This window comes from Streptopelia decaocto (assembly GCF_964273445.1).
Source record: "Streptopelia decaocto genome assembly, chromosome: 5".
In the NCBI taxonomy this organism is placed as follows: Eukaryota; Metazoa; Chordata; class Aves; order Columbiformes; family Columbidae; genus Streptopelia; species Streptopelia decaocto.
This window is the reverse complement of record NC_138659.1, coordinates 11,435,284-11,450,678: the sequence shown is the minus strand read 5'-3', so window position 1 is coordinate 11,450,678 and position 15,395 is coordinate 11,435,284. Positions and strand designations below refer to the sequence as shown.

Below are 15,395 nucleotides of genomic sequence, written 5' to 3'. Positions count from 1 at the left end.
AAGCACGTTTGTAGAGTTATTTAAGCAGATTATTTTGTGGGGTGAGATACCATCCTTTGAGCATCAAGGTATTGCACAGCTGTTTAACGTGGACAGGAGGTCCTGCTGGGAAGAGGAGAGAGGGCTCAGACCCAGTGCCAGAAGTGAACTGATTAGTTTTTCAGGCTGAATTTTAATCCGGTGTAAATCTGTCCACAGTTCTGGAGTTGTGCCGTGGTGCAATTTATACCTACATCGCTTCATTAGTAGGTTGAAACACACTGGTCATGTGGCTTTCCCAAGGTCTCAACAGGACTGGAGTCTTGGACAAAAAGCCACTACTTGACATAACTAGGGACTACATTCTGGTGTTGGACAAAGCAAGTGGAAGCTGTGAAGATGTACTTTCAACTGCAGGAAGTATTAATGTCCTCAAGGGTAAAATTCGGCCTGATCTCCATTCAGGCTTTGAGGACCCCATTCCCCAATATCTTCAGAGCTTCACTTGGGCTGAGACTGTTGTCCCAAGTTCAGGAACAAGGCTTCTGCCAGGAGGATGGGGACTGCGGGTTGCAATTTGAGGAAACAAAAACGTGCATAGCAAAGCTCAAACACAACTCCTGAGCCCTCCAGATTAAACCACACTAAGAGAGGGAATTTTAGAGGACATGGGTGTAATATGCAAAAAGAGCTTCTTTCAACCAGTTGCACACACACACTGAAAACTTCTGCCAAGCATCACAAACAACGCTGTGATGATTGAGGCTGCAGATGTACAAAACACCAATTCATAAGAACTGCACACCAATGCTACAGTACCTGGCTGGTTTGTGGCTTCTAAAAGCACAGCACATGTGGAAAAACAATCAAAGTGATGGATTAGGACAGGAAAGGAAAGCGAGCTTTGAGAACTCCAGAATGCTCTTATGGAATAAAGGAAATATGACATGAGATATATATGCTATCTATGAACAGTTAATGGATCTTCTCTCTAAATTAAAGCTTGCTACAGGGGTTTGACAAGGTAAAGGGTTGTATCAGTCTCTTTAAATCTCATTTTAAAATCAAAGGAAGCAAGGGACAGTGTAAAAACAAAGAGTTAGACAGGGCAGTGCTGGACTAAAAGCTATTTGCACACTGCCAGCCCGGTTCCAACTGAGGGCCCAAACCTGCTCACACGAGAGCTAAGTGAGCCGCTGCCGTTCACCCACAGGGAGAGACACCCCGCATTCCCACATTGGTAATGTAGAAGGATAAGGTAGAGTTACTTGTCAAGCTTTTCTGTGTTTTGACGCCAGTGAGTCATATCCTTTCTCCATCTCAAATTTTCTTGACTTCCAAACGCGCTCCCAGAAGGACTTCTCTCTGCAAGAGAACATGAAAACAATAGCAGTCACCTAATGCTAACTTTTTTGCACGGGTAGCAAGTCTGGATTTGTTCACAAGTGACAGGTGACAGCAAACTATGACTTCTTCAAGCGCAAGTCTGTGGCATGTACCCAAGATGTTTACATGGCCCCTAATGTCACTGCTGAGTGGCACGAGAGGCAACTTCGTGTGCAGTGGTTTTGTACACAAGAGAGCAAAGAGCAACACTTTGTGTGCTGCCAGATGCCAGCTCACCAAGGAGCTAATGGAGAGAGGCAGCTGAGGTGCTCAAACCAGGGAGGTGGCTGCCAGGGATGCTAAGAGATGAGGACTGATGCCCGGGTGCGTCAATCCTCACCAATCCGATTTCCCTGTCCTCAACTGGCACACAGGAATGTTCTCTGGGTGGTGCTGAGATCCCCTTTCCTACCTCACAGTCCTTTTTATGGGCAGGGAACTTTCAAGTAATAAAGGCAATCAGGTCAGATTAAGAAAAAAAATACAAAGGTCCCCATCTCTCTTAAATATCTGTTCAACTTGGCCCAAAACGACTGGCTCACAGGTACCAGGATGCTTGTGGCAGAGTAGGAGACCGAAGCCACTTCTGATTCTTGTCCTAACCCTTGGGCCTTCCTTCCTCCCAGACAACAAAACCAGCAAAAATCACCACAAGGTGCTTGTTACCCAAACTACTGGCTATTTCAAGCAGAAATATTTAGGCATTTTCAGAGCTATCAAAGCAAGACCAGGCAGTCTGGTTTCCACTCTGATACTTGCACAGAACATACAAGAAGGTGGCTGTGAAGGATGCTACACCGGAAGAAGTTCAGGCAAGAACACGCTCTAAATGAGACATGATCACATGTGCACAAAAGCAAACAAGTAGCAAACAAACCATCTGTAGATGGAACTTAGGAAAAGTGTCCTAATTTTGCAGGCCCAGTGAAGCATGCTGCAAACTGCAAACAGCATTTTCTAGGGGCCTCTTCGCCTGAATATCTTGATGGGTAGTATCTCACACCATGGATGGGTGTAAGTAATTGTTGGGCTTGGGAGTAGCAGTTTTTGGGAAACGGGGACAGCAGAGAAGACTTCTTTACTCACCCAGCTGTCCTCTGCTTCTTCGGACCATTTCCTGTCTTGCCCCTATGCTTCCCAAAATAGCTTCTTCAAGTTTGGCTCTCATGTCTTTTGACTTCTTGAATGTCAGACTATTCATTCTTTCAAACACTTTCTTGCCCTGCAAGTTTCAAAAGAGACTATGAGGGAAGATTCTCTCAATCTGGGATATTTTCTGAGCATTAGCAACTCAAAATATCTTTCCTGTCTAAAGACATAGGGCAAGAAAGAAATACAGGTTTAGTTGCTAGTGAGATAATCCACTCAGACTCCAGCACTGCTATGGAAAACTCTCTTCTTGTTGACAGTAAGCAAAGTGGCCACCAGCCACCCCTTTTCCCCGTAGTAGTTCCCAAACGAGTAGCAAGCAGCACAAACTGTGTAAGAAGTGAAACAAGGCACAAGACACTTGCATGGCTGAAAAGTAAACATGGAAAAAGGCTAGAGGTTGCACAGACAAGTGCTAAGCCTTGGGATTCTAAATACAGGAAATACTTAGAGGGGAGTAGGAAATGCCTTTCTGGAGTCGTGTAAAGGATGGGAGTGTAAAGTTCCTTGGCAAGCCCTAGAAGGAACTTTAGGAGGTTTAAACAATATCGCAGTACCTTGTATTCAAAGCAGGATACGCAAAGATAAAGCAAATCCAGCAGGCGATTGAGCTGCAACACTGAGAGGTCTGTGAACCATTTCTGCAAGACGCTTTCATCTGCGTTCTTGAGAACCCACAAGAGACAGATCAGGAGGCTGCGGCTGGACTCTGTTGAGAAGGTGGAGTGCTGCCTGCCGCTCTGAAACAGACAGGTCAACACGTTTGCCACGCTGTATTTTACATCCAAACACTTCAGTCATCACTAAAAGAATCTGCACCACCTACCATCCCAGCCTAAATAATTACCAAATGGGAACAGAAGGTGAATAGACATTTTTTACTAACAACCAGGAGATACACATTGCTCTTTCTCAACTGAACAGCTTGCAGATAGCCAAGCCACAAGAGAGAAGCAGTAGTTTGAACCAAAATAATCAAATTTTAAGAATGAGTTTCTGTTCAGGCAGCAAAAACTCACTTCCCTTGAGATGCCTTTAATAACCTCCAGCAGGTTCACAGTTACACAGAGGGGCTCCATTCATTATCTCATGTATGTATCAGTGTCTCACTTTAAGTGTGCATAAAACCCAACAAAATGGGGTCCTGATGCAGGACTAAAAGCAGGACTGAGAAATGGAATGGCCTGCCTGCTACTGGAAGGAGGAGAGAACTGAGAAGAGAACAGGGAAAATGGATCATTTCTGTCTTCAGCTAGGCAAGATTTAGACATGGAGTTTTTGCTTAGGGCTCAGAGCTCAGTGACCATTGCATTTCACAGAGCTTTTATCAGATTGTTTCAGCACAAGAGAACCTTTATCAGAAAAGAGAATTCTTGCATTTTCTGTGGTTTACTGATTTTTATCCCCATCTGGCATTTTCTTATACCTTCTCTGAGACAGGCACAACCACCTGCAAACGTGATTTGTTCCCCCTTGTCTTTCACCCTGTCTCCCTGTGTAACACCCAGCGTCTCTACCACTCGTTGATCAGCTTCACAGGACCTGCATGCATAAATATTTGCTTGTTGACACAGATTGAGGGTCAAGGAATAGAGAGAGGTGGCTTTGTACCGACGAGGTGTGTAGAAAACTGCTGGGCCGGGTGAGCTGAGGCACCGACGTTCCTGCGATGGCCATGGCAACTGTCTGGCTTATCATGCTTCCACCCTCGCTTTCGTAATCATCGACAGCAACACAGCTCGGCCTCCCTCGCTGGTTGTGACTCTCTGCCAAGAAACACGTGCATCTCGTCAGTCCCCAAATTCAAAGTTTCTCTCCCCACACTCCCTCCGCAGTGCTAATTTCATTGAACTGTCCAGGAATACAAACCGAAATTCATCATGCCCATGAGGTCCTGAAAGTAAGCAGGGCTATTATTTGAGATCACGCAAAGCAAACTACAGTTTTCAAATGCAACCTACACAACCTCAGTATCTAGAACCCTTCTGAAAATTAGACCTTTTGTCCCTTTGAGTACTTCACTTCAAATCCTGACTTGCAGCTTTATTGTGTCATTGAACTCAAAGGTTGCAGAAGACACCTCCAAATTCCAAACTATTCCAGACTGGACTCCCTGCCCTGATTTGAAATAATACTTTGCAAAGTGCCCCTGAAACGTGCTGCTGCCAGAGCACGTGCTAAGAGGAAGGAGAGGAACTCTGCTTATCCTTTGGAATTATTATGACAATTGTACACTACATGAGGTGACTTTCCAAGCAGGTCAGAGATGCAGAGGGACAGCAGTCACTCCGATGTTAACTAAAATGCATTGCTCGTTTTTTACTTCACGCAAACAATTGGGCAAATGAAGCCTTTGAGTGTTAAGTCCTTGAAGATATATTTTGCAAGTACAGTTTAGGAAATGGATGCAAAAACACGTTCAAAGTCATAATTCAAACCAGAAACAATCTCATCCAACAGTAAAGGGTTTTGTAGTTCAATTTGAGAACTCAAACACTCAAGTCTGGTGAGCAGATGAACATGTATTCAAAGCACAGAATATAAAATACCTGTAAAGTCATAAAGCTGAGGCACGGCTTCCATGATCACGCCAATCAGAGGTAGATACAGCATTGCCACCCGGGCCTTTACCTGCGGGTCAGCGTACCGCGGATCCGAGTCATGACTGGACAGTAAATTGTGTACCATATTGATGACCTTCTTATGCAATCCAAATAAACTGTTAAAAGAGAGTTGGGTCACGCAGATAAGTTAGTATCTTCAAAGCAAACTATACTTTGTAACTAAGGTGCTTCAAAAAACAGAAAAAAATCCTGGTTTTTATTTTTAGCTTCACATAAAATGCCATTACACCTGTTTTTTTATCTCCCATCTGTTTTACAAATGGCTGGCTTTTCACTATGCCATCTAAAATGTACAAAAATATCTTGTGGAGGTGCACACTCAATATAATGCGAACACTCTTGTATTTTCCATATGAAAACAAAGTCCTGGCTACTGCTATGCTGAAATATTGAGTCTACTGCAGATCATCAGGAGAACTCAGGAAATATGGAAAACAGGGAGAGAAACTTGAGAGGACAGTGGGTTTAGTGAAACTATTTGATGCGTTCTTTTTTTTTTTTCTATTTAACACCATTTAGAGAGAGAAAAGCCCTCCTAAGATAGAATTGCTTTTATCAAACGATCAGGAAGCTTCTGCTTCAGTTCCCCGGCCCATCATGCAATTATTCAACCAAAACAGTAGACTACAGATCCATAATTCTGAATAAAAAGTGTCAAGGAAATTGAGGGGTAGAAGGAAAAATAGCAACAAAAATGGCCTCCCTCATTACTAAGACGCAAACGATGGCAGGGCCCAAGCACCATCCCTTTGGCAGGACACCCTGCGTGAGCCGACTCGGCGCTCACACCCTGAAACCCCAAACTCCCCTGAATCTCTCAAGAACTTGCCCTCTGCTCAATTCCCTCCACCACCACACCGAGGCAAAACTCTCTCAGAGCAAATAGCAGGGACCTCTGGAGCTATTTGCTTCTGTAGGCAAACCAGGCCAAGAAGACAACTTTACCCCATGCAGGAAGCAGCCAAGGAAGCTCATACATTGTGCATTAGCAAAACATAAGCTTCAGTGTTCAGACCTGAGGTATTAAAACAAGTGTTGAATTTCAGGCAGTATCCACTTTACCTGAAAAGTAGAGTTGAGTTCTGGTTAAAAAAAAGACGAGAGGCTTTTGGCTGGATTGTTGGGGGTTTAAAATGATTTAAAAGATACCCATACAGGTTAGAGGACATCAGCTAGTTGTAGCGACACGTCTTTCCTCTGTTTTTTTAATCAAGCTGTAATGAGATCCTACAATTGTTTGTTTGTGTAATTAGTGAGACCCTTAACAACTAGGAAGGAAATGCTTATTTAAGTGACCAGTTCCTTCAGATTAAGGCTAAAGGAAAGTCTTTGTATTATTTTGAAGGAGTGGCACCCAAATTGTGTTTCTGACAGTTCAAGGGAAACTATCCTGCAGGCCACAGAACTGCACAGACAGAAAACACATCCAGAGTAATTCAAACCTAGGGTGACATGGATTTCTTTTGCACTTCTCCAGGACAGAGCAGGTACCGCAGTGGATCGATCCACAGCCAAGAGGAGGAAATACGGCCCACTAATATTTCTGGCTGATAATGCAATGAACTGATCATGCCGTCCTCCAGCCATCCCCTCTGTTATCTCACTCCTGGCCTAAATTTGTGTCAAGACTGCACAGTTTTGGAAAAATTACTTTTGTTGCTGAATACTGAGGGTCAAATTCTGATTTTCTCACTTCTGCCCTTATAACCTCAGACAACATGGACAACATGGGCACTGTGAAACAAGCAATATGACTTAATAACCAAAGCACCCCAGCGTTGTTTGCAGAGACAGTCTGCTGAGGGTCTACAGCTGCTTGGACTCACTCTGACACATTCAGCTGGTTCTTTCATCTGCATCTTGTAGAGTCTTTCAGATTTCCAGGACAGGATGAGAGGAAACGGCCTCAAGTTGCGCCATGGGAGGTTTAGAGGTTATGAGCAAAAATTTCTTCCCAGAAAGGGCTGTTGGCCATTGGAACAGGCTGCCCAGGGCAGTGGTGGAGTCACCACCCCTGGAGGGGTTTAAAAGATGCGGAGATGAGGTTCTCAGGGACATGGAGTAGTGACAGCGTAAGGTTAACGGTTGGACTCGATGATCTTCAGGGTCTCTTCCAACCAAAATGATTCTATGAATCTAAGCATGCTGGAGGAGGATGTAACGCACCGTGTTGCTGTGCAGCACCTCCCACAAAGGGATCTGTCTAACCTACCACCTTCAGGCACCAGGGTGCTGCAGCCTGTTCCACCCACCTTGACCCAAAGAGTTCTTATAAAAAGGGTGAGCTAAAATTTAACATAGTTTGCTAATGGAGCAAAAAGAGCAAGAACAGAACACATTGAAGGCAAAGTTCTAACACAATAAGCAACTAGATGGACATCCCTCTCCAGTCCTGCTGCAGGATCGTGCAACGGGGAACAATTCTGAGCTTTTTCCAGTGGTGGCCAACACAAGGCAGGCATGTCTGAAGCCTCTACTAATAGCCTGCTCATTATACTATTTGCCTGTTGAAAGTCTTCACAGGCAAGGGAGGAGCACATTGGAACAGACTGGGTTACTTTATAGGGTGGATATACCAGGGCAAATGTAGAAGGTTGAAGCCTGATAACAGCCAATACACTGCAAACTACAAGTCATTCAGGAAAACAGTAAAACCCAAATGCATTACTGGCATACATCTCCACCAAAGTTCAGGAGCTTTGATCAAATTGCATCTCAAGAGTTCAACTAGAATCAGGGTTTTTTTTCTGTCTAGACCAGGTTTGGGGGAGGAGCCATCTCCCCACTGTCCCTTTGTGCAACTGGGCTGAGATTACCATCCTGGTCCGAGCTTAAGTGCTGAGAACAGCAAGGAGAGAGAGCTCAAGGGGCAGGTAGGTGAGAACAGAAAGTTGGTGAAGAACAAGGGCAAATAGGTTCCAGTATAGGTTGGGAGATTACATATTAGAGAGCAGTGTAGGGGAAAGGGACCTGGGGGTCCTGGTGGACAACAGGATGACCATGAGCCAGCACTGTGCCCTTGTGGCCAGGAAGGCCAATGGCATCCTGGGGTGTATTAGAAGCGGGGTGGTTAGTAGATCGAGAGAGGTCCTCCTTCCCCTCTACTCTGCCCTGGTGAGACCACATCTGGAATATTGTGTCCAGTTCTGGGCCCCTCAGTTCAAGAAGGACAGGGAACTGCTGGAGAGGGTCCAGCGTAGGGCAACGAAGATGATTAAGGGAGTGAAGCACCTCCCTTATGAAGAAAGGCTGAGGGAGCTGGGGCTCTTTAGTTTGGAGAAGAGGAGACTAAGGGGGGACCTTATTAATGTTTATAAATATATAAAGGGTGAGTGCCATGAGGATGGAGCCAGGCTCTTCTCGGTGGCAAACAATGATACGACAAAGGGTAATGGGATCAAGCTGGAACACAAGAGGTTCCACTTAAATTTGAGAAGAAACTTCTTCTCAGTAAGGGTGACAGAGCACTGGAACAGGCTGCCCAGGGAAGTTGTGGAGTCTCCTTCTCTGGAGACATTCAAAACCCACCTGGACATGTTCCTGTGCGACCTCACCTAGGTGTTCCTGCTCCAGCAGGGGGTTGGACTAGATGATCTTTTGAGGTCCCTTCCAATCCCAAACATACTGTGATACTGTGATATGATGAGAGACAGGACCCGATTTCTGACCAGTGAGCAGGATGGTCCTGTGCTACAAAAAGGATTTCTGCAGCCAGCATATATGAGCAAACATTTGCTGCTTTTTCCATTTCAGGCCAACAAATGGACTGCAGTATGTTATGTATGTATACAAGAAAATATTCTAATTGATGGCATCACTTTCTTCTCCAACAGGAAACAGAATAAATGTTTAACTCCCAACACCTCTTGTTAAAGGGGCAGAATTAACCATGAATCATCAGCATTTGTTGACTCAGCGGGTATTTCTGAGTCCACCTTGAGAAAAATGCCTGTGAGAGAACTTAGGACTGTGGAAGCAATCAATAATTTCCATTGAAACTCATTTTAAAGAGGCAAAGCAGAAGACAGTCCTAAAGAACACAAGTAACAGACTGGATGTCAGGACTACAGGCTGCACTCCTACTTCAGACAAATATTTGCTGCACAAGCCAGGCAAGTCACGGACAAACTGCATGTTTGACTCTATTTGTCTATATATGTGACCTGCAGGGACCTCATCAATGCATAATTTTTGCTTAAAAAGAGCTGGGAGGACCACAAATGAAATACACATTCAAAACATTCAAAACCACCAGCCACAGAGACTTCTGAAATGTTGAAAATTTTCTTGTTACAGTTGAGAAAATCTATTTACCTATTTTCCTTCTAAGAGCCTCAGCTGTGCCCCTGTGGCAGACAGGGACTCCAGCAGGAACCTCTCTCCCTTCTTCTCAGCTGGAAAAATGTGACTGAAACCATGTTTACAGAGTCAGGGCCAAGGAAGTACGAAATATGAGTGGTAGGGAGAAAGCAGATTCTTAAAGAACTGGTTTCTTATCTGCTCAGCTCACAAATTTAAATCAACTCTGGCTGTGGCAGAACTTTCTTTGCATCCACAACTTGCTTGGAATTACAGAAAAGTATTGGGGGGGAAAAAAAAAGGTAAATATTTACCCTTCTGCATCAGGATCTAAAATGACAGCTAGTTCTGTCAATACAAGCCCAGCCAAGTAATGCTGTTGGCGGAAAGGCACAGACAATTCAAACATATTTGCAATCTTCTGGTCTTGGACATTTGTGGAGAATCCAGAACTCTGCAAAAAACCAAGTTTCAGAAGTTGCATAATGAGGTCCCTTGGAACACAGAGTCAAAGCTTATGAAATACATTAGAAGCAGTTTTCAGAACTAAAGACAATCTCACGTAAGGTACCTTTTCCCTTTTTTGTTTGGATCTAGCCACATCTATTTACATTACATGCAAACTGTTATTGCCTTCCCACCTACAGGACAGGCCTTAGGAAAGTTAAGCCAAATAATCTTTAAAAGCAGATCAGTCAAACTTTTAACTCAGGTACAGATGATCTTATTCAGGTTTAAGAAGGCTTTAATTTGATTTATGTTATTTTGCAACTAATTAATCCACTTGAATGACACACTTACTAATTCAAATTACTTTTTCTGCACAGGCTAGGACTGAATACAGTGCTGTGAAACATCCTTGTTCTGTAAGAAAAGAGCAACATTGGGCAAAGCCTTTTCTTTAATGGCTCATTTATGTTCGTGTGTTGGTCCAATATAGAAGGGGACTAGGTCCCTAAGGACATTAATATGTCTGGTGACTGTGAGGACAGGGATATAGGCATTCTTTTTTCAATAATAAACTATCAAAGGAAGTAAAAAATCTATGTAGCAGGAAAATTAATTTCTAAATGAATGCTTCCAACAAATATTAGCAAGCAGACACTGAAAATACAGGTGGTGCAACCACCTCATATGATTTAGGCTTCAGAATGCAGCCCAACTTGCATTTCCACAAAGGATCTTTGTACCTGAGAAGTCGCTGAAGACACAGACGGTGATGGAGATGCAGGCGGTGTGAGCAAGCTGCAGGGTAAGTTCAAGGTGACGTAGTGTTCGTGGCTGCAAATGATGCGAAGGAAGTCCAGCCTCAGAGATGCCAGGTTACTTGGATTTGTTAAGGAATACAGCTTTGAAGACACCTGGTGAGTTTAGCCCAGGAGATCGCTGTTAGCACCAAAACAGAGTATAAATGCAGCACCAGCCCCCCTGTCCCACCAGTGCTTCCCAAAACACTTCCAAATCAAGGACTGAAGAGCTTGATATCATTAAATAGTCACATCCACATCACTTCTTCATGACACAGATTCAACTTGTGATGTGCAGGAGGGATATACATCCCAGCCAATGGCACATATATCAGTACAAGATGTATATAACAGTGCTATTGATACTAAGGAGATGAAGAGCTATGTGCTTCACATATGACAGCCACATCCTAGTGATTTAAGTAGGGAGTTGTGAGAAGCAGGATCACGCACTGCGATGCATTAACAGGTCGAAGATGCGGGTTGGTGAACAGAGTAGGCAACAAAGTTCAAATGCAATTGCTATTCCCGCTCCTTATATAAAATGTTTTAGACTCTGCAGCAAAAATGAGTCAAAGCCTCCACTCCTGATACCTCCTCATCTCCTTGGACACGGTGTCAGCATGGATGTTTGTAGTCAGATGAAAGCTTGTGGTCTGAGGCAATTTCCCTGCCACAACACTGCAAATAAGCTTCCCAATGCATAGTGTAGGAATTTTCCTTGTGGGGAGGAGACCATGAACCCTCAGAAAGATGGAAGGGGAGTTTGGCGATCAATGGGATCATACAGGGTAAATGTGTTCTTGAGAGACAAACCATGATAGTCTGAGCTCCCTCACAAAACCTTCTACTATTTTTTGTTTCAATTACTCTAAACGTGGTAAGCAGAGAGAATGATTCTTCCTCCCTGCTGCATGTCCATTCACTCAAGGAAGTTACTTCCCATTCACATTTAGGAGTGAAACCAGAAGGGTGTAAACTCTATATCACTACTGAGAATGGCTTGCTTGCTCTAAAAAGTCTTGAATAGCAGAATTCTGTGTCCATACTTTACTGCCTGTCCAAAGAAAATTAGAGTAATAGGCTATGCTATGGTTCACAGCTAAGTCATAATATTTGTTTATATTCACCTGTTTGTAGCAAGTCTTAATAAGAACGAAAACAAATCCTCTGTCCATGATAGACAACAGGTCATTGAGGAAAAATGCAAGACTGGTGTTGAGCCTCTCAACCATTTCTGTATCCTAGAGAGAAGGAAGAGAAAAATAGGAAAGAAAATGAAGAAGACTGTATGCTTTCAAACAATTCCTGGTTGAGGCATCAGCAAACATGCAGCAGGTCTGGTGCCTAAACTCTGACCGGGGTTCAGTTTAATTGTTTGCCATTACCTTCTGAAACCGAGAGACTATATCACCAGCAATTGTGCTGACCAAAGCAGTTACATCATCCATGAAACGCTCAGGAAAACGATTCTTTCTTGGCGCATCCAGTTTGTCAGCAAAATACAAATGATGCACCATGCTCTTCACCTATAGGAATATAAATTACAGCAAAGTCACTTGCAGTTGTTGCCATTTGTGTTTTAAACTACGAACAGTAAGGCGATAAGTGAGGTGTTTCCAGCTTGCTCACCATCAGCTCGAAGAAGAACCAGGCTTGCTGTAGGGCTGCCTCCCGCACGCTCCCGCTGCACACAACCCACTGTAAGGCCAGCTCTTCGTGAAAAAGCTACACAGATTAAATCCAGAGTTAGTTCGAGCCTCACGATCAATTCACAAAAAAGTCCGCGTGAGAAATGGTAGCACGGTCCATGGGAAGTGTGGCAAACAGTGAGGTTAAGCAAAATAAATAACTGGGAACGTGACAGCAGTGGTGGCATCCCTTAAAGAAATCCCCGGCTAACGATGAAGGACGATGTTATGATATGTGATGTGAGAAACGTTTCACAGCATCTCGCTCCAAAATTTAATTTCAAGTGTCAAAAGAATTTTCCACCCACCCCCCCACCCCAAAAAGAAAAAAGTTTGGTGCTCAAATGAGTTTAGTTTAAAAGTCTACCTTTCTGCCTGGTCTGATTTTTGCAGGAAAAAGGAGTAAAAAGTGGACACATAAAGCAATTTGTACACAGTTATATGTGAGAAAGGACTTTAAACAGTAAGAAAGAAATGTGGGGCTACGAAACAGCTTTTTGATTTCTTTTCTCGGGAGGACCAACCCACAGACTGGGCGTTGGCAGTGATCACATTTTCATTACACAAAAGTCAGGCGTTTTGCCTTTCTGACATTTATTAGGATCTTGTCGGGATCTTTTTAGGATCTTGCCAGCTAAAGCATTATAATTTTGCACACAAAAATGTATCATTTACATGTCTAGACAGCGCTATTCATATTTTCTGAAAGCCAGCAATAAACTGGCTCCAAACAATATGGACATTAAATCAGACAAGCTACTTCTGATCATTTTTATTCTTCCCAATTGAACTCTGCCAGAATACTTCATATTCACTACAGCCTGGATATTCAGAGGTGTTAAGCAACAGCAGTTCCTAATGACCTCAGAAAAACCCAGGCTATAAATAAAATAATAGATTGCATCATGTTTTCAGAATGACTTGACCTCCCTGCCCCACAAAATCAATTGTCTTCACTGAAATCTACCTTTTTGGTTGGTAATCGTCCTGTTAATGTTTGTAAGAAACTTGACGTCTCAGTGTGCGAAGACATACGATTACAACTTCGATCCGTAGCCTACGGAGTGGAGATGAATGAATGATGACAGGACATTAAAGTTTGCTGTGGATGGGTTTTGCAGCTCAAGGACAACGTACGTTTAAAAAAATACTGTTCCAACTGTAGGCTTTTACTGTCTTTACACCTTTTTACGCATTCTCAAACTCTCATTCATTTAGAGATCTGGTTTAAACAAAATGACACTACTTTTTACTGTTTTAAGACATATAGGCTATTTACATAACTGCCATGTTCTTATGCACAAAGACACTTAATGCTGCAAAGCATGAAACTTTTTCATCGCTGTATTTTCTCAACATGCATATGTCCAAGGCGGTAATAGTTGTAATTTCAGCCCATACCTCTCAATCTACCAGCGACTGAGCACGTGGGGATGTGCCCCAGAGCGATGCTGCTACTGGCCCAGGGAATGAGAAAATTACTGAAGTTCTGGTTCTGATGGAAATAATCTGCCGTGAGTGCAAGTGAACTCAGGCTAATTCTGGATAAGCGATAAACTGGAAAGGAGGCACAGTTGAGAGGTATGTTCAAGGCAACCATGCAGTGGAAAGCAGCAGGCAACGGGGGCTAAATAAATTAAGTCTTTCTGACTGAAGCTGCTATGAAGTTTTCATACTTTGCAGCACAGAACAGATACAATCAGCCCTAGTCACTGGTTCCAGCACTTAAATTTACATGTTTTAAGAGAGAATTTTACATGGGTACCAATTTTGGTTTAACAACATTCCACTCAAACAGTCATGAAGGATTACTTGACTATGAATACTAAATGCTTGATGAAAATGGCAAAATGGTTCACAACATCAAAAGAAATGGCAAACATGGACAAAACTATGAAGCTGTGATTAATGTTCCCACTTAGAAATGTGCTCCACCTGAAGCTGAAACTAGTGTTAGGAAAGAGAGAGAGAGAGAATAAAATAAAATAAAAGAAAAGCAGTCACAGCATTTACATTTCACAGACCAGCAACCACTGAAATGAAAGAGGGGGACACGTTCACGCATTTTGAGGTTTTTCATGCAGTGTGGTGAGGTGGTGGGGGAGAAGATGCTAGTTTATAAAATAAAACTCAAAGCTTTCCAGGAATAAATTAAAAAAAAAAAAAATAAAAAAACAAACCAACAAAATCACAGTGTACACTGAAAGAAGATATGCTACAAGGAAACATCAGGGAAAACAAATCCAGAAAAACCTCTCCCGAGGACACCACCTGTGTTGACTCTGCACTTGGGCTGGGGTTGGATCCCCATGGGGCTGCTTTTGGACCACCAGTGTTTACCCAGGAATTGGAGCGGTCTAAACCCTGGGCATGTAATAGAAAGCAGTTGGGAAAGGAAAGAAATATTACATGTTGCATGCCATACAGTAGTCAAAGTTTAGTCCTTAAAAGCAATCAAAGCAGCTAACACGTCGCCAGTTAGTGCTGTTAAAGCAGCCTGAATTCTCAGGTGTCTCTTGAGACATTTTAGTTCAGAGGATTATTTTATATCTCATCACACACATACACCACATTAATACTGTCGACAGCTCTGGTCCAACCCTTTCTATCGTAACTTTTGACATTCAAAAATGCTCCTCTTCCTGAAAAAAAATCTCACTTTAGTCAGTTTAAACCAATTCGTTTCAGTAGACGAAGCCAGCTGAGATTTACAGTGTGACAGAAATTGGTGCACAGATGTGAAAACCACAAAGGATGCTCTCTGAGGTTTCCAGCACTTTTAAGGTAGATTACTCATTAGCCCACAGTCTGTAAGCTCTACAAATCCTACGGAAACGGTGAAACACTTCAAAGAATCTGTCAGCTCTCACAGGGCTTTCTGCTCACAGAATAAAAATCCAGCACTCCTGGTAGAGTGACCCTGCAAACACGATTTCATGTGGAAACTTGGCTATTTTCTCTGGGCAGTGTGGCAAAGAGAGGAAGGAGCACACACCTTTTCTGGAACCAAGGAAAAATCA

At 43.2% G+C, this 15,395-nt stretch overlaps 1 protein-coding gene across 9 annotated transcripts in view; it reads right to left on the bottom strand.

Moving 5' to 3' along the window:
- DOCK7 (dedicator of cytokinesis 7) overlaps nucleotides 1–15,395 on the bottom strand; it is a 103,823-nt gene that overhangs the window by 21,874 nt on the left and 66,554 nt on the right. For 5 of the 9 annotated variants that reach the window (XM_082053183.1, XM_082053184.1, XM_082053185.1 and 2 more), the window contains exons 23-33: nucleotides 13,343–13,432; nucleotides 12,317–12,412; nucleotides 12,073–12,213; nucleotides 11,815–11,928; nucleotides 10,628–10,798; nucleotides 9,752–9,891; nucleotides 5,064–5,233; nucleotides 4,126–4,280; nucleotides 3,072–3,254; nucleotides 2,452–2,587; nucleotides 1,248–1,344 (exon numbers count right to left, since the gene is read on the bottom strand). In XM_082053183.1, the coding sequence (XP_081909309.1) occupies nucleotides 1,248–1,344; nucleotides 2,452–2,587; nucleotides 3,072–3,254; nucleotides 4,126–4,280; nucleotides 5,064–5,233; nucleotides 9,752–9,891; nucleotides 10,628–10,798; nucleotides 11,815–11,928; nucleotides 12,073–12,213; nucleotides 12,317–12,412; nucleotides 13,343–13,432 (1,493 nt within the window). Of the gene's footprint in view, nucleotides 1–798; nucleotides 817–1,247; nucleotides 1,345–2,451; nucleotides 2,588–3,071; nucleotides 3,255–4,125; nucleotides 4,281–5,063; nucleotides 5,234–9,751; nucleotides 9,892–10,627; nucleotides 10,799–11,814; nucleotides 11,929–12,072; nucleotides 12,214–12,316; nucleotides 12,413–13,342; nucleotides 13,433–15,395 lie in introns of all 9 variants that reach the window. The other 4 variants (XM_082053182.1, XM_082053189.1, XM_082053190.1 and 1 more) reach the window with 1 other exon arrangement.